This window comes from Passer montanus, unplaced genomic scaffold (genome assembly GCF_014805655.1).
Source record: "Passer montanus isolate IOZ18808 unplaced genomic scaffold, ASM1480565v1 scaffold36, whole genome shotgun sequence".
NCBI lineage: Eukaryota > Metazoa > Chordata > Aves > Passeriformes > Passeridae > Passer > Passer montanus.
The window spans coordinates 5,579,609-5,602,657 of record NW_024368374.1 but is presented as its reverse complement, the minus strand read 5'-3'; the positions used below and the strand labels follow the sequence as shown (position 1 = coordinate 5,602,657).

At 41.8% G+C, this 23,049-nt stretch overlaps 1 protein-coding gene across 2 annotated transcripts in view; it reads left to right on the top strand.

Annotated features, from left to right (window-relative positions):
* The first annotated feature begins 2,418 nt into the window (after positions 1–2,418).
* The window catches only part of TSC22D1 (TSC22 domain family member 1), a 90,852-nt gene continuing 70,221 nt past the window's right edge, over positions 2,419–23,049 (top strand). The window contains exons 1-2 of one of the 2 annotated variants that reach the window (XM_039716812.1): positions 2,419–2,845; positions 3,476–6,330. In XM_039716812.1, the coding sequence (XP_039572746.1) occupies positions 3,509–6,330 (2,822 nt within the window). In that variant the 5' untranslated portion in view covers positions 2,419–2,845; positions 3,476–3,508. Of the gene's footprint in view, positions 2,846–3,466; positions 6,331–23,049 lie in introns of those variants that run through there. The other variant, XM_039716811.1, reaches the window with a different exon arrangement.

Below are 23,049 nucleotides of genomic sequence, written 5' to 3'. Positions count from 1 at the left end.
AAACCAACTCATCTGTATTCATAGCCTCTGTGCTTTAAAAGTAGTTGGACTTTGTTCAAACATTCAAAAGTCATCTTCGAGCTGCAACTCATCATAGAAGACTCAATTCCTCAAAGGAAATTGTTCTGGGAAAATTATAAGCAGACAGAACAGGGATTTTTAGCGGCAGTTGACTTGCAGTGTCGAGCTCTCATCTCAAAAATGTTTACACGTGTAAGTATCTCATTAAAGACAATCTAAGATTTCAGTGTTGCACCAAGGATCAAGATGTAGACAGATTGTGGGCACCTTTGTGATGCAATGATGTAACCTTTGCACCTGAAATCTGCAAAGGTTACATATAGGCAGCTCACTTTCAGGTAGTATTGTCTTTAAGTATAGGCTTCCATCTGATTATAATTTTTTAAAAAATAATATTGGCTTGCCCTCAGGAAAAGAAGGATCTTATTTAACTATGGCAGTACAGCCATGGAAGGTCTGTATAAAGGCAGTACAGCCATGGAAGAAGCAAGGGTTGCAAGTCTACCTTTCAGGTACCTGGAGACCTGAGCTGAGTGCCTGCATTCCACATAAAAGGAATTAAACTGCAAAAGGCAGGGTTTTTGCAAAAGCCACCCCTATCCCCACACCAAATGAGAGCTAGATAAGCTAGATTAGCAGGGAGAGGCAAGATGGAAGTGTGAAATTCAGGAACAGCCAGCAAAAGCTCTCACTGTATGTGACCTTGAATCCTTGCCCTTTTCACAAAATGCAGCAAGAAAAGCAGCTTTTTAGTTCCTCGGTGATTAAACACCACACACTAAACACGGGAGACTCAAATCTCCTCTCTGCCTGAAGGAACTATCATTTACATCTCCCATAAGAACTCTCTAATGACTCAGCTATATGATATAATACCTTGGACTCTCACAACTTTTTTTCCTACTACTCTTCCTTATGTGCTTAAATATTCACTGCAGCAAGAGCCAAGCCCTGTTTTTTCTCCATGCCTTGTTGATCCTGACCAGTGGGCTCCACAGCCAGGTTACAACATTAGCCTGAGCTCTTCAAGTCCTGCAAACACTTCACCATTCCAGGCAAACCACACCAATCTCAAAGCAGTGATTTGAGAAACCTCCTGCCTGCTCATGGATGTCTCTGGAGACAAAGCCACAGCGCCAGGAGTTGGGAATACCAGCAGCTGTCCAGGCACGGTGCACACTGTATGTAGCACAAAGCTGCTGGACAAACAGAGCAGAGGGTGTGAAGCTGTCCCTGTCTCTCTAGGAATGCAGGACACCCCACCTATGGAGCTGGGGAAGTCCGGCTGGAGAGGGGTTCTGCTGCCAGGGGAGGCAGAGCAGTGCCAGGGATCCATTGGGCTGGATCCATTGATTATGGCGGGGCCATGAGACACCTGCCAGGCAGCCACCGGCACAAGGACGTGAAGGAGAATCTCTGGGCAGATATGTGCACATCGAGTGTCTCTGGAGATCAGGGGGCTGCTGCTCGCCCAAGGGGAGAAGCTTCCTCCGTTTGGGATGGGAGCAGCCTCACGGTGGTGGGTGTGTTGAGCTTGAGCTTTGCCGCCTGGCTCTGGTGATGCCGGCACTAGAACAGTGAAGGAAGGTCGGCTGATTTCACCTCGATCCCGTTTAATAAGTTTTGTACTTTTTTTTTTTTTTTTTTTTTAATCAGTGCTTCGGCACGGTTCGTCTGGAGCTTTCCTGAGAAGCTCCTCCACACACGCACACTGGCACACCGCACGTGGATGCGGATGAACGATTCCGCCTGACCCCGGGCACCCCTGCCCGGCCGCGGCCGGGTGGGCGGCGGCCCCGCGGGGCTGTGGGGCTGCGGGGCCCCGGGGCCAGCCGCCCGCCCCGGGCACAAAGGGAGAGGCGGCCCCGAGCGAGGGGGATGCGCGGACACTCCGCTTTCCTCCCCATGCGCGGGGGAAGGAGCGGGCAGGAATATTCTGGACCGAGGGAGGGGAGGAAGGAGAGAAGGTGATGAATAACTTGAATAAATCTGCAGCGGAGCTGAGGAGAGGGGGAGGGAGGCGGCGGCGGCAGGTCATGTGAGGCACAGTCATGCTGCGGGCAGAGAGGGGGCACCTGGCGGCTACACCCCGCGGCCGGCCAGGGGGGCGGCTGCCGCCGCCATGGCCGTGCCCCGGCCTCGCCCCCTCCTCAGCCGGGACACCGCCGCCCGCCGCGGGCTCGGCGCCGCTCGGCCATTTCCGCCACGCGAGCCGAACCCTATTTCCGCCGGCCCCGGCCAGACGGGCTTTATGTCTGCCGGCGGGCCGCGCGTGCGCGGCGGCCGCCGCCATCTTACGTTGTCTCTCGCCCGCCCTCCCCTTTGGCGAGCTCTCCCCTCCTCCCCCCCGCGGCGCCTCCTCCAGCGCTCCGTGAGGAGACGGGGCAGGCACGGGGAGGGAGAGACCCGCGGCGGCGGGGAAGCCGGGAGTAGACCCTGAGGGAAGAAAGGACGGGGCGGACGCACACGCGGGAGGAGGAGGAGGACGGATTCCAGGCGCGGTTCTGCGGAGGACGAGCGGGTGCCGCCTGTTATAAAGGGGGAGGAGGCGGCGGAGGGGGAAGGAAGAGCGTGCGGAGCGGAGCCTCCTCCAGAGACAGCCAGACACAGGGAGGAGAGAGAGGCTGCTTGGCTGGCTCCCCCTTCCTCCCTCCCTCCCTCTCTCCTTTTCATGGACTCTTTTGTCGGGTTGCTGCTGCTGCTTTTCTTCCGTCCTTATTCCGTCTCTCTAATACCCAAAATGATTCAGCTCCATGGCTGCCACTGACGGGGATGTCCCTGCCCGGCTCAGCCTGCCGCTGCCGCCCTGCTGTGCGCCAGTCCTGTACGTATCCGCGCCTTCCTCCTCCTCCTACTACTAAGCGCGGTGATGGCGAGGGGCGCCGGCCGCCTCGCCGGGCTGCCCTGCGGGCCCGCTGGCTACCCTCGCCCCGCCGAGGCGGGGAGGGAGGCAGGGAGGGAGGGCGGTGCTGCCGGCTCCCGGCGAGCCGCGGCGCCCGGCGGAGCCTCGGCGGCGAGGAGGAAGGGGCTCGCCCCCGGGTCGGCCGGCTGGCCGCCCTCCCGGGTGAGGCGCAGTCGGGGGGCTGGGGAAGGGGGAGGCGGCCGAGCAGGGAGGTGGTGGCAGAAATCACAGGGAGGCGAGGGGGGGGGAGGGTGGTAGGGAGAAAGAAAGTGAATGGCGGAGGATTGAAAGTGTCACATTCAGAGGCGGCGGAGGACCGGTGCTCGCCCCCTCCCTGTCTCGGAGGGGAGGAGGAGGGGAGGGGAGAGGGGTGGTGGTGAGCGGCGGTGCCGAGCCGCCTCAGCCCGTGCGCTGCGGGAGTCGGGGGGGTTGTGCGTGGTGGTGTCTGCCCTGCCCTGAGCACACAGCTAACTGTGTGTGTGTGTCTGTCTGTCTGTCTCTTTCCATACCGGGGGATTGCACTCTTAAAATACACTCGATACAATGCACCAGCCTGACTCAGCCGCAGACATTAGTGCTAGGAAGATGGCGCACCCGGCGATGTTTCCTAGAAGGGGCAGCAGCAGTAGCAGCGGCAGCAGCTGCGTTACTGCTCCCACTGCACCAGGTACCGGCGTTGGGAGCGCTGCCCTCTCCGCCGAGGATTATCAGCCGCCTTTGCTGGTCCAGCCGCCGCCTCCATCTCCTGCAGCAGCTTCAACAGCGGGTCCACAGCCGACACCCCCTCATCCACAAAGCCTGAACCTCCTCTCTCAGTCTCAGCTCCAGCCACAGCCCCTTGCACAGACTGGAGCTCAAATGAAAAAGAAAAGTGGCTTTCAAATTACCAGTGTGACCCCTGCTCAAATATCAGCTAGTATGAGCTCTAATAACAGCATAGCCGAGGATACAGAAAGCTACGATGACCTGGATGAGTCTCACACCGAAGACCTGTCATCTTCAGAAATCTTGGATGTGTCTTTATCCAGAGCCACTGATATGGGAGAACCTGAGAGGAGTTCTTCTGAAGAGACTCTAAATAACTTCCAAGAGGCAGAGACTCCTGGGGCTGTCTCTCCAAACCAGCCTCATCTTCCTCAGCAGCATGCTCCTCTGCCTCATCACCCACAGCAGAGTGTTGTGATCAATGGAAGTGTTCATCCTCACCATGTTCATCATCACCACCATCTTCACCATCACCATCATGGACACCATCATCCATCGCATCCCGGGGTGGGTAGCGCCCCAATTTCTGGAGGACCACCGCCCAGTCCGTCGTTTAGAAAACTATCAACAACTGGAAGCTCTGACAATGTTATATCAACTGCACCAGTTTCTGCTGCATCATCCACTGGTTCCCCGGCATCTGCCGTGTCTAATATCCGCACTACAAGTAGTCCTGGCAATTTAGGTATAAGTCCTGCTGCTGGAACTGGTACCTTAAGTAATATTGGTGGTGGTAGTTCTAGTGTGGCAAGCAATGTGCTTGGTACTATAAATTTAAGCAACATCATGAGTACTGGTAATGTAAATGCTTTGTCTGGAGCTAGCAGCAATGCTAATGTGAATATCTTGAGTGGTGTTGGCAATGGTACGAGTGCTTCCTCTAGTGTCATTAACAATGTTACTAATCCAACTGCAGGAATGGCAGTGGGATCAAGCCAGCAGCAGCCTGCATCTGGCACGTCAAGGTTTAGGGTTGTAAAATTAGATTCTAGTTCTGAACCTTTCAAAAAAGGTAGATGGACATGTACTGAATTCTATGATAAAGAAAACACTGTTGCAGTTTCAGAGGGAGTAGCAGTAAACAAAGCAGTAGAGACGATAAAACAAAACCCGCTTGAAGTGACTTCTGAAAGGGAGAGCACCAGTGGGAGTTCTGTTAGCAGCAATGTAAGCACACTGAGTCACTATACAGAAAGTGTGGGAAGTGGAGAAATGGGAGCACCTACTGTGGTACAGCAGCAAGCATTTCAAGGTGTGGGTCCGCAGCAGATGGATTTTAGCAGTGCTGCTCCTCCAGCAATTCCAGCATCTAGTATACCACAGAGTGTTTCTCAATCACAGCTTGCACAAGTCCAGCTGCATTCTCAAGAAGTAAACTATCCACAGCAGAAGCCAGGGGTCCAACCTCCTGCACAGGCCAGTCTAACCACTGTTACTGGGGTTCAGCCAGCCCCAGTTAATATACTAGGTGTATCCCCGTCTCTGGGCCACCAGCAGCCTGCCCTTCAGAGTATGGCTCAACAGCAGCTGCCGTATTCGCAGCCGGCGCAGCCTGTGCAGACTTTGCCAGTGGTGCAGCAGCAGTTGCAGTATGGACAGCAGCAGCAACAGCAGCCAGTTCCTACGCAGATGGCCGCGGGTCACGTTAAGCCGGTGAACCAAAACTCTGTCACAGGGGCTATGCCAGACTACATTCAACATCAGCAGATCCTTCAGACTCCAGCCCCTGCCATGCAGCCAAGTTCTACAGGAGTAGGAGCTGGGCAACCGGTTCCTGTTGCCCAGGCACAGGGCATGCAGCCTACAGTGCAAGCACATCCAGCTGCTGCCCCAGCTCAGCCTGTTGCACATGCTCCAGCAGCAATACCAGGTGTAGCTGCCAGTGGTCAAATGCTAAATGTTGGGCAGCAAGGAAGTGTAGCCGCTGTGGTGCAACCACCATCTGCTGCAAACCAAATTCCACCTCCAGTTATGCCATCAACGGCTGCTCCTCCATCTTCCCAAGTAGTGCAGCCTGTGCAGACAGGAATAATGCAGCAAGGATTACAGGCTGGCGCTACAGGCCTTCCTCAACAAATGGTCATTGCTCAGCAAAACACCTTGTTACCTGTACAGCCACAGGCACAAGGAGTGGAATCTGTAGTCCAAGGGATGGCTGGCCAGCAGCTGCCTGCAGTAAGCCCTATACCCTCTGCTAGTACTGTTCCTGCACCGAGTCAAGCTGGTTCAGCTGTGCCTCCTGGCATACCTTCTGCTTCTTTAGGTTTGGGACAGCCACAGAACATAGCACAGGCTTCGGCTGTGCAGAATGGCAGTTTGGCTCAAAGTGTTAGTCAGCCTCCCTTGATATCAACAAGTATAGGTATGCCAGTGGCACAGAGTGTGCCACAGCAGATGCCATTAAGCTCTACCCAGTTCCCTGCACAATCACTAGCTCAGTCCATTGTAAGCCAAATCGAGGACGGCAGGCGCCCTACAGAACCTTCCTTGGCGGGTTTACCTCAAGCTGCTGGCGTCGAGAGCGGTGGTGGAGCATCGGCCGCTTCAGATGGCGGGAGCAGCAACATGCCGTCCTCGGCGTCCCTCTTCCCGCTGAAGGTGCTGCCCTTGACAACGCCTCTTGTAGATGGTGAGGATGAGAGGTAAGACTGCCTGTAACTTTATTAAAAGATGGACTCTCTGATAGTTTGATTTGCGCTAACTTGCAGGTCTTGTTACAGCCATTCTGTGAAATGAAGCAGTGTGATGTTTCTGTCTAATTAAAATACTATTTCTCAGGTCTCAGCACATGCAGATATTGTATTAAAGAACTTGTTTTCCACTTGAGGGGGTGGGTTGTATTGATTATGCTTTGAAACTACTGTGTGGGTAAATTGTGCTTAACAGTCTGTACAGTGTGTATATTCCCACTGTTGAGGAAGACAAGAATACTGTAGAGTGTGGGTATACTAGTGGTGATTGCAATTTAGATTATTTATTATATGAAAATAATTAATATTTATTCTTGGGTATATTTTTTTTCACAAGACTAGACTTCATCCTGCCTTAGCTTCTCTTTTTAAAGTACTGCTTTACTAAGGTTGAACCAGTTGTGATTCTGTAGTGTATTCAAAGCCTCTTTTACAGCCAAGAGGTGCTTTAGGCAAACGAGTATGGTGGGATAAGGGATGTTCAGCAGCATTGCTGTAGCTCTTTGAATTGAACCTGGGCTACTTTTGGTCTTGATGGTGCTGCTTCAGAGTGTTAATGCATGGTGAGATCTGCTGAGGCCTGCCGAAGGATGGTGAACCTTTGCATCTGGTGGACCAATTCTGTGCAGTTAGAGTAAGAAAACTGCACTTTTTTCCCCTATTTTCACCAGTTCAAACTGCATGTAGGTAGTGAACCTTTGCATCTGGTGGACCAATTCTGTGCAGTTAGAGCAAGAAAACTGCACTTTTTTTTTTCCTATTTTCACCAGTTCAAACTGCATGTGTTCTCTCACCTTCACCTTTTCAAGTAAATGACCACTGCCTAGCCTTAAGAGTACATGCATGTGAACATTCCCATTTCTTTGACAGTGTGTGTAGAGAAGTTGAGACCATTGTGTGTGCAGGCTGAATTGATTGAAACATCAATTTTAAAGTGTGATGGTTTGATATTAATTATGTGTGGAAAGTCCTCAATGTGTTGAGGACCTCTTGTGATATGGGTTGTGAGTGGCCAGGAAAACTGGTGCTTCTTCCAAAGAATTTCCTGTCTAAGAAGTATCTTTGAAGATAAATAACCCTCCCTGGGAACGTGGAGCAGGATAGAAAACACTAGAAAAACTGAGAGTAGGGTGAGGAGACAAAATAAGGCACTAAACACAAGGGGGGGAAAATACTGTAGCAATGGGAGGTGAAGCACTTTTTAAATGCCTTCTTGGTGCCATAACTTAAATCAGGAGTAATACCAGTGACCAGACTTTATTATTTTTTTTTTAATAAAATGGGTTGCTGGGAGAGGCTGGATTCTTTTCTTAATATTGAAAATCCTAACTCTATCAGCAGCCTCTGATTATGTTGATCATAAGGTGTTGACTGCCGTAGTGGCTTTCATCACATCTTTCTGAGATGCCAGAGAACTGTAATGAGTAGCAGCTTGTCTTCCAGGAGTGCTAGAAGACAAGTTCCAACACTGTTGCATTCTGATTATGTTTTTTTAGTCAATAAGTACATGAAGGTGATAGAAGACAGATTGAGATGTTAAAGCCAACAGTGTCACCATTATGCTGTTAGCAGTTTTTCAGAAATATTTTTTGGTTTTCTTTTGTTTGAATTTTGTAAGCCAAGACACTAATCCTTCTCTTCATGAGTCCCACTGGTGTTTGGTGGTGTTGTTTGTTTTTGTTGTAGTGTTGTTGTTGTTTTTTGGCTTTGTTTTGTTTTATCAACCAAAAAAATCCCCTAAGCTTTTAGGGGACCCTAGCCAAGTAGAAAAATCATAAGCTTAAAGATAGGGTTTTGGAGAATGACGTCTAGAATATGTCTGTACCCTGATTTTAAGAGCATATGTTAACAGTTCAACATGATTGGTAGTTTTTCCAGAATGTTTAAATCCCTCAGGGTAACAATAGCCAGAAATACCTTCTTCCTCTGTTGTTTGGCTAGCCAAAGATCATATCCTTTCTTCTCCCATGCACGTTGCGTCTTTGTTCAATCTGTCATCTCCAGGTAGGCTACACTTTTGTTTAGCTGCAGTTGGAAAACCATTTATATTCTTTACACAAAGCAGGATATGACTCTATTAAATGGAGACCAAAAATAATTGGGGTTTTTTTTGCATGGCAGTAGTGGCCAGGTTACTTTTGTGTACAATCAGACCATTTACAGCAGCACGTCTCCCTGTGTATTTGTATGTGACCTTATAAACCTGGTGAGATTGCTTCTGTTTCCACTTCCAGGGGGTCTCGGGGCAGGGTACTTCTGTTGTCATCCTCACTGGAATTTTGGGCTGGAGATGAGAGTTTGTTACTTGCTGGAGGCAGTGCAAGATACGTTGTTACTCTGCTTCGCTCCACGCCTTTCTGGCCATGGGAGCTCTCTCGTTCTGATTTTTTTTGGTTAGTTTGTTAGATTATGCCTCTTTTACAGGAGGTAAAGGGTAGTGTGTTGTAAAAGGACATAGTTTCAGAAGCAGGTGTACTGTAATTATGTGTGTTTGAAATCCCCATTTCTCTTGCTCTTATCTGCACACACATATATCACTGAAGATTTCTATCAATACATCCCAAGTGATTCTAAACCTGGCAAAGGAAAAGGTAGGAAAAAAGAAGTGAGTGGTGACATAATTGGGCCAGCGAAGAAGCTGTAAAATTCCACTTAGTGTGCCTTTGAAAAAACATCTGACCCATGTAATACCTTGTATAGATTAACTCCCAGCTTTCCTTAAAGCTGTATATAACTGCATTTAAGGCTATGCCAGTATCTTTAACTCTGTTTAGAACGCCATTTGCAGCTCTTTCTATGCCTGTTATCAGGGCATGGCCTTTTAAATATAGACAGTGTGGAGTGTATCTGCTTTGAGAACCGTAACCTTTATTTCCCCAGTATGAATGACTTTTATTTCAAGTCATAGTGAAGATTAGATATTAAAAATGAGCTGCTTGGCAGAATGCCATATGGAAAATTAATTTGCAAATGTGAATAAATAAAGAGAGGATACAAATAATACTCCCTGTACTTTCTGTGTTAACAAAAAAAATAAAAATCAAACTGCTGAACAAAAAACCCCAAACCCCAACAAAATCACCAAACACCTGTAGTTCTTCTGATGAGTCTTCTTAAGCCTGTTTGGTATGCCATAGATGTTTGTGTGTTGGTAGATTCATCATCTCTTAATTTTTTGGTCTACAGAAATGCAGGCCAGTTTTTTCGTTGTTAAATACTTTTTTTTCCCCTTTTCCTTAATTTGAGCCATGGTATGGACTCAGTGCATGGTTCTTAATTAGTTTCTTGGATTTGGAGTGGTTGCCTTGGTGTATTCACTATAACTACTAAATCTTGCTAATCTTAGGCATGGTCTTTTGAGTTTAGTATTTCATCTTTAGGACTGTGAGCAGGATTGCTTTTATTTTCATGTGTTTGATATTTAAGCATGGAAGAATGCATGTTTGTATCACAGTGAATCTTTTTGTGTATTTATACTTAGTGTTGCAAAATCAGTTACATCCATGTAGACAATGTTTTGCTGTACATGCTTGCAGTAAGATTTTGTATGGATTTACATTATTTTTAAGTTACCTGTAAAGTGAAGACTTCAAAAGTTAATGTATTTTAAGGCATCTATGAAGGCTGCTCTAAGTGAATTTAAAAATAACTTAATCTGAAACATTGTTTGTCATTCCTCAAAAGCAGATTTTTTTGTGAATGAAGGACAGAGAACTAGTAACTGCTTCCCTGTCCTTGACAACATTTCCTGCAGAACTGTTTGCATTCTTTAGGCTGGTGCAAGTTGTGTTCACCTGTTTGTGTATGTCATCCAGCGAAGCTGAAGAGAAACAGGAGGAAAAGATGGTGGCAAACGCAAAACAGGCATAGAGATTTAAAATATGTCTTATTATCTGACAATCTCATTATTAAGAGAAATTTTTATTAAAGGATCCCTTTAGAAATGTTTTTTTTTGTGTAAGACGTGTTTTGGCTTGTTACTAAGTTTGTAGAGGGGCTGGAGATTAAAGCTGAACACGAGAATTAAGACTTGTGAGCAACTTTTGAGAGATCTCTAGCAGTAGTAACTAGTACTAAATTGTAAAGTGAAGTACAGTCAGGAAGGTGGATTAATGTTAATCTTGTATGCAGCTATGTAGTGGAAAGGCTGACCAGGTACAAGTGAGATTTTTACAGATGGAATTCAATCCTTTTTGAAGATTTTAGGAAGCAGTAGTGAGTGAAGTAAGGTAGAACTGGAAACTTCAATTATATTTTTGGTGCAGTAACTATTTTGCGTACTTACTTGTGTAAGTGTTTAGAGTTTATATGGGCTTCTTTGTTTGCTGGAAGTTCTGCTGCTCTGCATGTGGTGAGAAAGGGAATAGATATTTTACAACAAAGGATTTCTGGTGGATTAGCATAGATCTATAGTGACTTTTTTTTTAGTTGCGTCTTAGGGACAGTGGTGTTACTTTCTGTCTTGCAGATTTTAAACTTGCTTCACAGTCTTGCCACCATTTTGAAAACCACGTGATTTGAGTTCTAGGAGATGAGCTGTTACAAAAATCTGGTCATATCTTCAACTGAGCTTTCTGTGGAACTTGAAAAAATTATTAACCTTACTAATGTCTAGTTAAGTGAGCAGAAAGAGAGAACTTTGATGAAGAAAGTGTGCTTGCTGTTGTGTCATGCTGACAAGTCCAGTTTCTCACTTTGTCTGATGGAGTAAAAGACCTATTGTTGGTTGAATTGACTTTGTTAGTTCTGCTCTAAGTAAAGAACAATGAAGAATTTAGGGTCTGCACCTTGTATGTCTGCTGACCAGCTGTAGGTGGCAATACCTTTTTTGGTGGAGCTTTTCCTGGCATCTTTTATAGATGCATTTTCTGCGTGCCATGACACACTTTGAACTAAGGATTGCTACAGTGCTTGGTATGATGTTATTTCAAGACAGGAAGAACCAACAGATACCAGGGAGTTGTAAAAGCAGTAATTTAGCACTTAAGGCAGATGCTGAGAAATTAATCTCTTCTAGTGATTTCCAGAAACCATTCCTTAGCACTGCCGTGCTCTGGAATGGTTTGGTTGCTCTTTGGAGCTGTGCATAGATATGAAACCATCTATGTATTTGTATGAGAAAATGAACAAACAAGATTTTAAAGTATTTAATTGAAAAACAATCTTTATTACTGTCTCAGGATTTGCATTCTTTACAGGCTAATCTGAAAATTATAATTAAACCCACTGACAAATGGATTGGTAGTGAAGTGTTTCAGCCTTTACAAGTTACTGTGATCTAGATAATGGGGAACAGAGTAATGACTGTATCAGTCAGTGGTAAACTAGCAAAGATAGCAGAGTGGGAAGGGAAAATAATTGAAAAACAAATGCCGCAATCCCCTCCAAAAAACCCTAATCCTAGCCACCCCCAATATGTTAATGTATCTTGCTTAGGCATAAATAAAAAGGTGTATGGTTAGCATACCTGTGCTACAAAAAGACCTCCTATAACCTGTTCATCTTACAGATGGTAATAAGGTAAATAAGCCTTTTCAGACCTGTCTCTTGATGGCCTAGGAAGTGCATCAAATTGTAAACAGCAGTATTGCTAGTATGATTTTTTTTTAACAAGAAACTGCACACGTCTGAATATCAGTGCAATTATAGCGAGTGATTCTTGCTATGACCTTTCTGGGAATAATTTGTGATCTGGGTTTGCAGTGTGATGTAGGTGAAACATAAAAATGACTAGAAAAGAATAGTGTGTCTTTGTTCTCATTGATTTAATGCACTGGTTCTTTTTCTATTCTTTTGATTAATTTATGAGACTAAAATGTACTGTGTGTAATGCATATTATACTTTAACAAATGACTGAACACTTCTTAAAGTGGGCCTATACCTTTCATTTACTGCATTTGTGCCGCCAAAAGCAGTGCTATTAAGATGGACTAAGAGTAAGATTATTCAGTAAATTATTTCATGGTGATGATCACTGTAAATAAGAAACTAGTTTATTCTCAGCATGGTTGTACAGGAAACCATAGCCTAAAGCTAAGATGGAAAGAGTTCCTGAGTGACTGGAGATACAGCACTTTATTTATTTTAGCCTGTTCTAAAGCATTCAGACTTAGGAATTGCATGATGGAAGTGCAGCATAATTATGGTGTCAAATTGGAGCACCTGATCATCCTTCTGGCTTTAATGTCTGGGAACACTTTAACTCCTTTTCTGCCTTTGGAATTTGCTAAACAAAGATCGTAGTTGTGCTATGGTCAGTGGTGTAGAAATCCTTATCAGCTCATTTTGTGCAAGCCTCCGAACACCTATTGTGCATTGTCAGTGTTGGAAGCAGGATTTGGTTTGTGGTTGCAATTCTATGCAAAAATCTCCATCTTTCACTGAAGCTGAATTGACTTTCCTGAGAGAGATATTTAGAGGTTATAAATGATTGGCAGGCAGGGATTGTAATGATGCCATGCATGCAAGTGGTAGAGCCTGTGGTGGTTTGGCTGTTCTGTCATTGTTGGTTACCTTATGGACTAAGTGACTTGCTAGTACCTACTGAATGAGGGCTTCTGATTTTGCAGAGATGAAGAATAATTCCTCATGTTCTTCAAACACATCATTATGCTTTAGTAATGGGAACTGGTTCCATTTTATGAATTTTTTTATACTTGCAGAAGTAAGATCTTTAACGTGTTATGGTAAAACAGAAAAGTCACAGTAAAATTTTTCACTGTTTTCTTTGAGCAAACTGTTACTTTGATTATGCTTCCTTTAAATTATTTTGGTATTATTATGTACCAAAAATTACTCCTGAGTTTTTTTTCTTCTTTTCTCCTCTGGGTTTTGTTAGATGTTTGTCCCTCATGCTGTTTTGAGGTGTTGGTGAGGCTTCCTATATTGATGACCTTCGACACTCAGGGTGTAAATTTAAGAATCATAGGCATTCGGGTTTGAAGTTCTTGTTCCAATTTCTGTTTCTTGTTGCAGTGCAGGGTTACTGATGGTCCAGAACAGTAAAAGTAACTTTGCCTCTTTCAACGGAGAATGGCTACTAAAGCAAACTACTCTTTATAAGTAGCCTTGCTTGCTGGGGCTTGTAGGTATTGTACAGTCTGAAATGGGTATAGAATTTTAAAAATACACTAGAAGAACAGAGTAAGAAGTAAAGTAGTTAGGGATTTTGTTTATCATTATGGCTTGGAAATTTAACACAGTTTTGGAACTTACTATGGTCCTCTAAGAGCAACAAATGCACCTACCACTGATGCTATTTGTTTTCCTCAAAGAAATTCTCAGAAAATGGTTTTGTAGCTGTTTTAATTAAATTTAAAGGGGTATCTTGTTCATCTGTTTACATACTTCTGAATAATCTATTTTTTTGACTGTAGCTGAGAAGTACCATGTTATAAATTGCTAAAACAGGCAGCAGAGGATCTTCTCTGAGTTTAGATTTAGAGATGAACTTGCTGCTAGGTGAATAGGACAACAGTCTCTTAAAAAAGACAGGCAGTCCTTCCAGTAAGGTGTACATTTGATAGCAACTGGAAGTTGGTTGTAGCGTGTTTTATCTTCTGCTTAAGATTGTTAAATGACTCGGCCAGGCTTATTGTTTGAGCTTCTGTGTGATTTAAGTATTTTTTTAACCTTCTTGTTTGTATGTCTTGTCTTTTTTTTTGTCTTGTTTTGTTTTTGGTTTTGTTAGGGTTTTTTTTTGTTTGTGTGTGTTTGGTTGTTTTAATTAGCATGGATATCAGCAGGAAGTTTTCAGGACTCTGATTTCTTGGTGTGTTACTGAGTTTTGAACTTCTCCAGCAGCTGTTTAAGCAACAGTGTCAAAGTACTGTGCGAAGTACTAGGGATAGTACTGAAAGCTGCTGAAAATGTGGATACACATTCAACAATAGTTTTAGCATCTTAATGCATTTAATAATAGGGTTCTTTTTTCCTTCAGTACTGCAGTGTAGCGCTTAATGATGACTTACACAGGTAATGGAATTTCAGCATGCAGTGCTACTACTGTATGGCTGTTTCTTTATCCTCAGTGTTACACTTGGTTCATTCCCCCTGTAAGATCTCAAGGTGTGAATCAAATGTAAGTTACACCATCTTTTTTGCAGATATTGTTAGTCTTTTGTTTGTAATCCATTGTCTTGTGGGTCCTAGTTATTGATAACTGAGTTATCACTATGTTGTCTTTGGTTCTTACATATCTAGTCAGTAGTCCTTTTAGTTACATAAAGTGTTAAATTCTGAATATGGTAACCATGAAATGTTGCTTATGCTGGTTTATAAATGGTGTTTTCCTCTAAATCCTTGTAAACAAATAAAAGTTGTAGAAATAGCTCTTAATGTTTCTCCAGTAACTTTGAAGTCTGTGCAATGTAGAGGGACGAAATTCCTGTCAAGATGAGAGAAAACTTAAATGCCTCTTAAGATTCCTCTGACCTTTGTTTCACCCAATTCCATCACAGTCATGGATAGATGACAAAGAGAGATGATGACTGGTGGTTGACTTTTATATATAAGAAACTGTAGAAATCAAAAGTGTTAGAATGTAACCATACTAAATTTGTTTCTATATATTTAGTGCTCTTATTAAGGAAGACAGTGATTAAAAATTAACCCAGTAATTCATGTATGATTGCTTTGATGTCTGTTGTGACTGCAATTTTTAAATACTTTTTAAAGAAAAGCAAGCAAAAATTTCTCAGACAGAATCTAAATAATGAGTGACTTGTTTGGCGTATATTGCCACTGAGCTGGGATAAGCAAAGGGAAAAAAAGGCTTCTGTAGATTTCCTGGAAGATTATTTTAAGCTTCATAATTTTACTGGATGTATGTGTGTTGAAATATCATAATGTGTTTTTGTACCATATGAAAGATTCCATATTTTTCTGAGGAAGTCTGTCTGTGGACTATAAACAGCGTTTTAATTTGTACTTCCAGATTGAGCCTGACAGAAGTGGAATGCTTTTCTTTCCCTTTAGGATTTCATGAGGGTTCATGCTGTAATGCCTGCCATATAGAAATGAATGTAAGGGGAAGGAGAACAGCTTAGGGTGTTCCATGATTATTGTGTGTATGTCAACTTGTGCATGGGATTAATTGTCATTCTCCCTTGATGTCACTTTCAGTAGAGGATTCTCAGACTATGAGCATCTATGAAATCTGTCAAGGAAGGATTTTATAGTAATAATTAGTTTATATTTAGCATTATTGTGTATGTTCTAAGCTGATCAGTGAAGAATCTTGACCTGACCTTAATTTGAAATGTTTCCTGAACATCTTGATTAACTTGCTTTTGAAATCCTTCAGTCTAAAATTCTTAATGTTCCTTACCTGTATGTACACGTATGAGAATATATAAAGCTTTTTTTTTAAATAAAACAATCCAAAACAAACCTACTGGTGAAAGAATGAGCAATACTGCTTTTACAGTCTCATTTCTTGCAGTCTTACAAAATAAGACCAAGTGAAAATAAAAGGAACCATGAATTAATGACTACATACTTTAAGTACTTGTTAAATAATTTACTGTAGCACCCAAATGAATTCAAGGTATAAATGTACCTCTTTAATCTGCTGAATGAGGTTATTATGTTAAGAATGGATCAGCATATTGCACTGCCAAGTGTTTCTTTAGTGGGCCTAATATCCCAAATTGGGTGAAATGTCGAATTGCTCATAAATGTTCAGGGATTGGTTAGGATGTGCATGTACCTCCATGTTATTTTTTTTCTTTCCAAGTGTATGAAATTCCTTCTCAGTTCTGTAATTGCTTGTGAAAAAGAGGAGTTGCTGAGCCTCCATTTGATTGGAGAGAGAGGAGGGAGGGTAGAAGGTGTGAAAGAAATGTTCATGATGCTGGTTTTGGTTTTCTTCTTTATTTTTGGTGGGGAAAGGGATTTTATTTTTTGAAATACTGTCAGGCAATGCAGTGTGTCTGTCGAGTATATGCAGTTGTTGGCAATACAGCCTCTTCCTATATATGGGATAGTAGCTGAAAGGCCTTGTTGTGATTTGGTGCCCTGCTTTGCTGGCTGCTTTATAACAGAGAGCAGAAAAGATAATGTTGAAGGACTTGGTGTCTGATGTCCATACAACTTCTGAAGTGATTTTAAGACAGTGATGGTTTAAAGTGGGCAGAATCCTAAACATTTTTAGTGATTTGTGGAAAAAAACAGAGCAGCAAAGCAGGATTAGTAATCTCTGTGTTCTTGTGGAGCTGCACCCTGCTAATAATGAAGTGCATCATCTCAGGAATGGCCCTGCACTGACAATTGTTGGAGCTCCCGTTTTGCCATGCAGGCGGGGGTCAGCCTCTTCAGGAGGTGTCACTGACTTCACCTTCTAGAGCACTGGGATCTGTGGAAGGGGAAAAAGAAATACTAGCATCTTAGAAGAGATAGGTCTAGTCATCTTCACTTCCTGCATTTGTCTGACCATCAGAATCCAATGTGGAATCTTAAGTATGTTTACAGTCACAATTCTTAAAATATTTAGAACTGCTGTTTTTTTTAATTCCTGTGAAGTTATTGAATAAAAATATTTTCTCTGAAAAAGTTCTCCAAAGAATTTTATAAAGGACAATAAAATTTTGTGAAGTGTTCATACATAATTTCAAATGGAGGCTTGTCTTGATACATAGATATTTAAGTATTTAAGCAAGCCATGTAGTCCTCCCTCTTAATACTTTTTATCTGGGGAGATGTTTAAGGAAAGTTGTTCAGGGTTATTTTTTTTTAAAAAGTGTCTCCTGTTCCAGCCTCTGAACATGATAGACTAAACCATTCTTAATGTTTCAGAAACATGTACATTTTATAACTATCTAAAATGTTCCAATTGTTTTTATATTCCAAGAACAACAATAAAGAACAAAAAAGCATCCAAACCCTGGGATATCTTTTTGTAAAATAATGAAGTTTACATAATATGTTAGCTAGAAGATAAGTCAGATCAATATAGCAGCCATGCAGTTACCTAAATCCCAGACATCTATCCTTCTAGTTTGGCTTTAAAATCCTATGATTTTGTGCATTTACAGGTACTCTTTAAAAATACATTCTTGAAGTTGCTGTCAGATTGCTCTGGATTATGTCTTTAGCCTTTGTGAATGCAGACAAATCTTCTCATGCTTTTATTACTGTGATGACTAGAGTCACACGTATTGAATTAATCAAATGATACTGCCATGTAGCTGTGCTCAACTTGGCATCAGCAGCTTGGCAGTGTGAGGTCTGTGCTCACAATTGGCCAAGTATAAGTTTTGGTTGTGTGTAACAGATTGTAATATGTATATGTAGAGTTTCTGTAAATTATATGCTAGAAGTTCTTAATGCGTGTTCTACTAAAAATGGTATCTTGGATACCATTCTTAAAAAATGTAATTACAATATTAGAAATCATGTTAAATGAAACAAATATTTTCTTTAGTATTTTATATCCTAAATTGTATGCTCTAACCCAAGATATGCATTTAAAATTATGATATTAAAATGGTTTGTTCTGTTGCAGAATTGTTCAAGCATATGGGTAACCCTTTATTTAAATTCTTTTTCTCATCTGTTTCATGTTTTTCACCACTGATTTATATTGTCTGCTTCTGACGAAAAGGCAAGCTTTAGAAATAAAGCCATTTCAGAAATCATGGGATTGCTGTAAAGATTTGCATTTTGTTTCAGAAATAAGAGTTTAAGAAGTAGCTATCATTGGTAGTCTCATCTTCCTAATGTGACCACAAGAAAAATGTACCAAAAATAATTGCTGGGAAAAGTAGGCTTTTTTCTTCATGAAAGAAGATCCAGCCATGTCTGAATACTATTTAATTATAGTGTCTGTCAGTGAATGTGACTAGTTTCTGTGAGATTGTTCTTAAGTGGTAAACAAGGGTTGTTTTTAATCTCAAACTGGTAAGAAATGGTTTGAAATACTGTGTTTGAAGAGATGTGCAATTCTTTCTGGTGAAGTAAGCAATTTTTTCGCTTAAGTATGGAGTGGTGGATTTTATGAAGATGGCACAGATAGGAAACATGAAAATTAGAACTTTTTGCTTCTGGCTGTTTTGAAAATTAAAACTGAATAGAAGGCATGTTTGAAACATGGCAATGAACACCTGAAATATCAGTGTGGCTGCTGTTGACTTGGTAGATTGATTTTCTTGAAGGATGATCAAGTTAATTCACCTAACAGAGCAACTGATGATACCAGTAATATAAAAAAGAGATGCTGAAGAGAAGGCTCAATAAGAACCCTGTGAGGTGAAAAACTTGGAAATCCTGGATTGAGGTTTGCCTTTTGGATTTGGTTTGCCGCTTTGGTTTTGAATGCCCAGCCTTTACCTACTAGAACCTTTTGAACCTTTACTTAGAAGAAAGGCATCTAGAAATGTATTTCTGTCCTGTGTTACCTTCAGTGTAATTTCTTGGGAGGGGGTAGAAGAGTTCTTCTCTTAATGGTTCATGGCTGGAGGCCCACTGCCATAGGGAGAAATGGCTAATGGAGAAACATTTGTCCAGCTGGAGTGGGTTTTGTGGAGTCTGGCTGGTATGAGTGAGTGTTGTGGGGATGCCATATGTCCTTGAAAGTGACTGTTCTAGTCAATGCTTAACTGTTGAGGCCAAGACCATCCAGATTTATATACAATAGAAGCAATTGTTTGATGCTAATTGTAGGTTTCCAGATTAGCATGCTTTGTGTGTGTACAAATTGCATTTCACGATTTCGTAGTGCATTTTGTTTGCTTGGTGTGAACTGTTTGTCTTTTAGCTTCATTATACTGCTCTGCTTATATGTTGAAGGACAGGCTTCAGAACTTTGTTCTGCTTCTTTCCTGATAGTGTTGGCAAAATACAGCACTTGCCAAGCTAGGTTATGCTGCATGAACTAATGCATCCTATTTCTAAGCCTAGAACGATGTCTTAGAGTTTTTCTGCTTCAGCTTTGTGTCCTGTGCTTTTTCCATTTGCCCAGTTTGTTTCAGCATCTGCTGTTCTTTGCTTGAGGACTCCTGATGAATGGTAAATACTTGGGTTCAGGAAAGGCAGTCTTCTGTTGGTGAGTCTGAAGAGTAGAAGAAATAAAAGGAAGTAAGGACAAGAATGGTATGAGCAATTTAACTCAAGTTGGTGTGCTGCTAATTCCTCGTGAGATTGTGAGAAGACCTCCATTTATATTATTTTCCCTTCTTTGTATTCTCAGAAGGTCATTCTTACTGAACCAGAAGGCCTTTGTGTTGTCCTTGTAGGTCTGCTTGCTCCAAACATTTGGTGTCTATAGGAAATGGAGCCAATGTCAGGGTCAGTGGCTTTCCTTTTTTCTTATGTCACTCATATATTCTCTAAGTACAATGGAGAATTGTACCCTGGTCATTTTTGCCTTCCTGAGGATTTTTCACTCTCACACACTATTACTATGGTGAATTAATATGTTGAAGAGTTCAGATCTCTTGCCAAATGTGCCAGAAGGGTCACTTGGTTTTAGTGGCCAGGTAAAAAGCACAGAATGTCCATCTTGTAAATTAAGATGGTATTTTAACTTGGTTCTTTGAAAACAAAAAGCTGCTGTTGCTGAAGCCTACAACATCTCAAAAGTGAGTTGTGGTGTTGTATTTTTCTTAAATGACAAAAGATAATCTACAGGGATTAGAAGGAATTCAAAATGAAACAACCAAGTAATACCTAAACCAAGAAGTAAATCTCTAAAGCTGAATGAAAAACCTACATCAGACTTCTGATTGAGACATTGACTCATAAGGAGCCTTAAAGCTATGGTAGCATAGTCACTTTCTTGTGCTTTGAATTATAAATGAGGGTAGCTTAGATCATGAAGCTAGACTGTATGTGCCCTCAAACAATTTGGGAACAAGAGGCCATGGGTAGAGTTCCTTGGGCTAATACTAAGAAAGATTTTGTCTGTGGAGCTTGCTGGCCCAAGATCCTGTGGAGACCTACAGGAAAAAAAAAGTTTAGCGATTGTTGCCCCTTTAAAGTAGGGAAAAATGTAACAACTGCTCTACCCTGTCAAAGCATAAAACAGAAATTAAGATATTGTGTAAGTAGAAGCAAGATATTTGTGGTTTCATTAAGAACAAAACCACTTATTCACAATTATTTTTTGGGAAGCTGTTCTTATGCTTGAAAAATGTAATGGTCAGCATAGCAATGGCTCAAAATAGCATTTTGGATGCTATAGCACTGGCATTAGAGCGTTGTTGGCAAACATCCAAGAGGCCTGTAAAAGAAGAAAATGCCTTAAATGTTAAAGTTTCAAAAGCTTCTGTTTAAATTTAATTTAAATTTTCATTCCTATTTAAATTTAAATTTTCTAATATTTTCCAATTATATACCTATTTAGTCAAATATTTGAGAGTGAGCTTAAAATCCTGTGAAAACACACTAGATGGCAAGAATTCTTATTTGCAGCACAAATAATTATATTGATTATAGGAGAGCATGTAGGTAGGTAGCTGCAAAGAATTGCTCAAACTTTTTGCATACAGAATCAAGTGGTCACTGTACCAGTGAGATAAAAAGAAATAATTTCAGTAGCTGGATTTTTCTGTTCTCTCTGCTTGTGTATTTTTCAAATTTTTAGTTTCATGTCAGGTTACAGTGCAGGCCTTTCTAGGTCAGTTCTTCTTTCTATATGTACAAGTAGGTTTAGTGGTTACCTGATGCTGAGGTGAGTTTGTCCTTTTGCAGGACACTGTGGTGCCAGAGGGAGGGGTGGCCTTTAGCAGCCTCCTTCTTTGCTTTTCCCTACTCTTGGTAGTTATGTCCTGCCTCAGGGCAGGAAAGATGCCTCCTGTTGTAAAAACCCCTCTTAGAGTGTCAGTGGATAACCCGTAGCTGTTGCTAATGAATAAATAGGTCAATAGCAAGCATTTAATATTACCAGGATCTCAATTTTACTGCTGCGTAAAGCAAGACTTGGAATAAAGGGTGGTAAATACTTCCTGTGCTTCCATGTGTAATTGTGTTGGGTAAATGCTGTTACCAAAGTTGCTGTGAATTGTCTTCACAGTAAAAAACCAACCAAACAAAAAACCAAACAATTCCCCACCAAAAAAAACAAAAACAAAAACAAAAAAAAAAAAAAACAACAAAAAGAGAAGCGGATGTTTTAGGTCGATTAATCTCTTTGTGGTCATGTTGGCAACCAGGAGACTAGGAGTTACTTTTTTAAAATTAGTTACCAGGGCTCTGACATCTGGCATAGGTTTTAAAAATATGCCCTCATCACAATGCTCCTTTTTCAAATGTTTTAGGTAATTATCATAGAGGAGGAATTTGACTTTATGCTGCCAATAAATACTGGAGCCCATTTTCCAGGACTTCAGAGTTGCTGGCATATCTGATTCTCTGCAGATCAGGAAGCACGTCAGAGATCACTAAACCCTAAAGGAGACAAGTAATCTACTTAGGCGTTTAGGGGTTTTTTTCTGACTTTATTTATAACTTCTAGTTTGAAATGCATTGAAAATAGCTTTATTTTCATTGTGCTGTATTTTTGTTTTAATCCATCCAACAGCGGAGAAGGATGTTATCTTGTCCAGTGTGTGGAAACAAGTGTGCTTAGAGAAGACCTGAATATGATCCCCAAAGGGTACCATTGTGGGAAGGACTTGGGTCAAAACCTGGGTTAAGACAAGGCCCAGGTACTGGATCTGCTGTTTCTCTCCAGCTAAATAATATATTTTTTGATCTACAGCACCTGTTCTAGACCCCTACTTCAGAGGCTGGAGGAGTCTGCAGACTTTTCAGGGGATATATTTAGTGTTTGGAGAGGATGTTTGATTAGGTTTTAAAGTGAAGTGTGCTGTGGCTTATACAGAAATAATGCATAATATTGCAAGTCAACAGTAAAAAAGAGTGATACATTTAGAAATGCAGGAAGGCTGTCAATCTTGTTTTAATTATAAAATATTTGGCAAAACTTAGGCTTTTATTGTAAAAATTAATTGCAGTTATGAAAGTCAATAAATAACCCTAGTTTATATTTACTGTATAGAAAATGTTACTTCAAATATTGTTTGCTGCCACATGAGGTAGCATTGGAGAGAATTACTCTGAAAATGCAAAATTGAAAACCCAGTGTAGTATACTCCAAGGCTTCGCACGGCATATAGCTAATGTATGAGGCCAGTTAGCAAATGTGGTTTGGCTTAGTGTTAGTCTTGGTGTGAATTTCTGTTCTTCATCCATTTTTTCAGTCTATAACCTATTTTATGTAATAATTGATCTATAATATCTTTCCATAGCCTTAGAGAAGCATCTTGAATATGAAATTAGAATATGCAAAATTGCTTGTGCCTAAAATAAGGATTAGCCAAGTGTTCTATTTATATTTGAACTTTTATTCAGGAATTTGTCTCCCTGATGCTGGGTAGTCCTGTATTGTCTGGGTGATATTGTAATATGCTGTTTGTTGAGAACACTAAGGTCATGGATTACTTTTTCAGTAGGCTTTGAATATCTTACACTTCTCTGAAAATAGGTGCAGAATTACTGAAAGTGGAATAAAATACACATAAAGGAATAATGACTAAAATTCTTATTACGTTAGTACTTACCATGTGCTGCATCTTGTTTATGTCTACTGGAAGAGGCACAGGCACATGAGCATTTACATTCTTGGAAGAAAAACTGCTGAAGATTGAGGAAGGTGGTACAATTACGTGTGT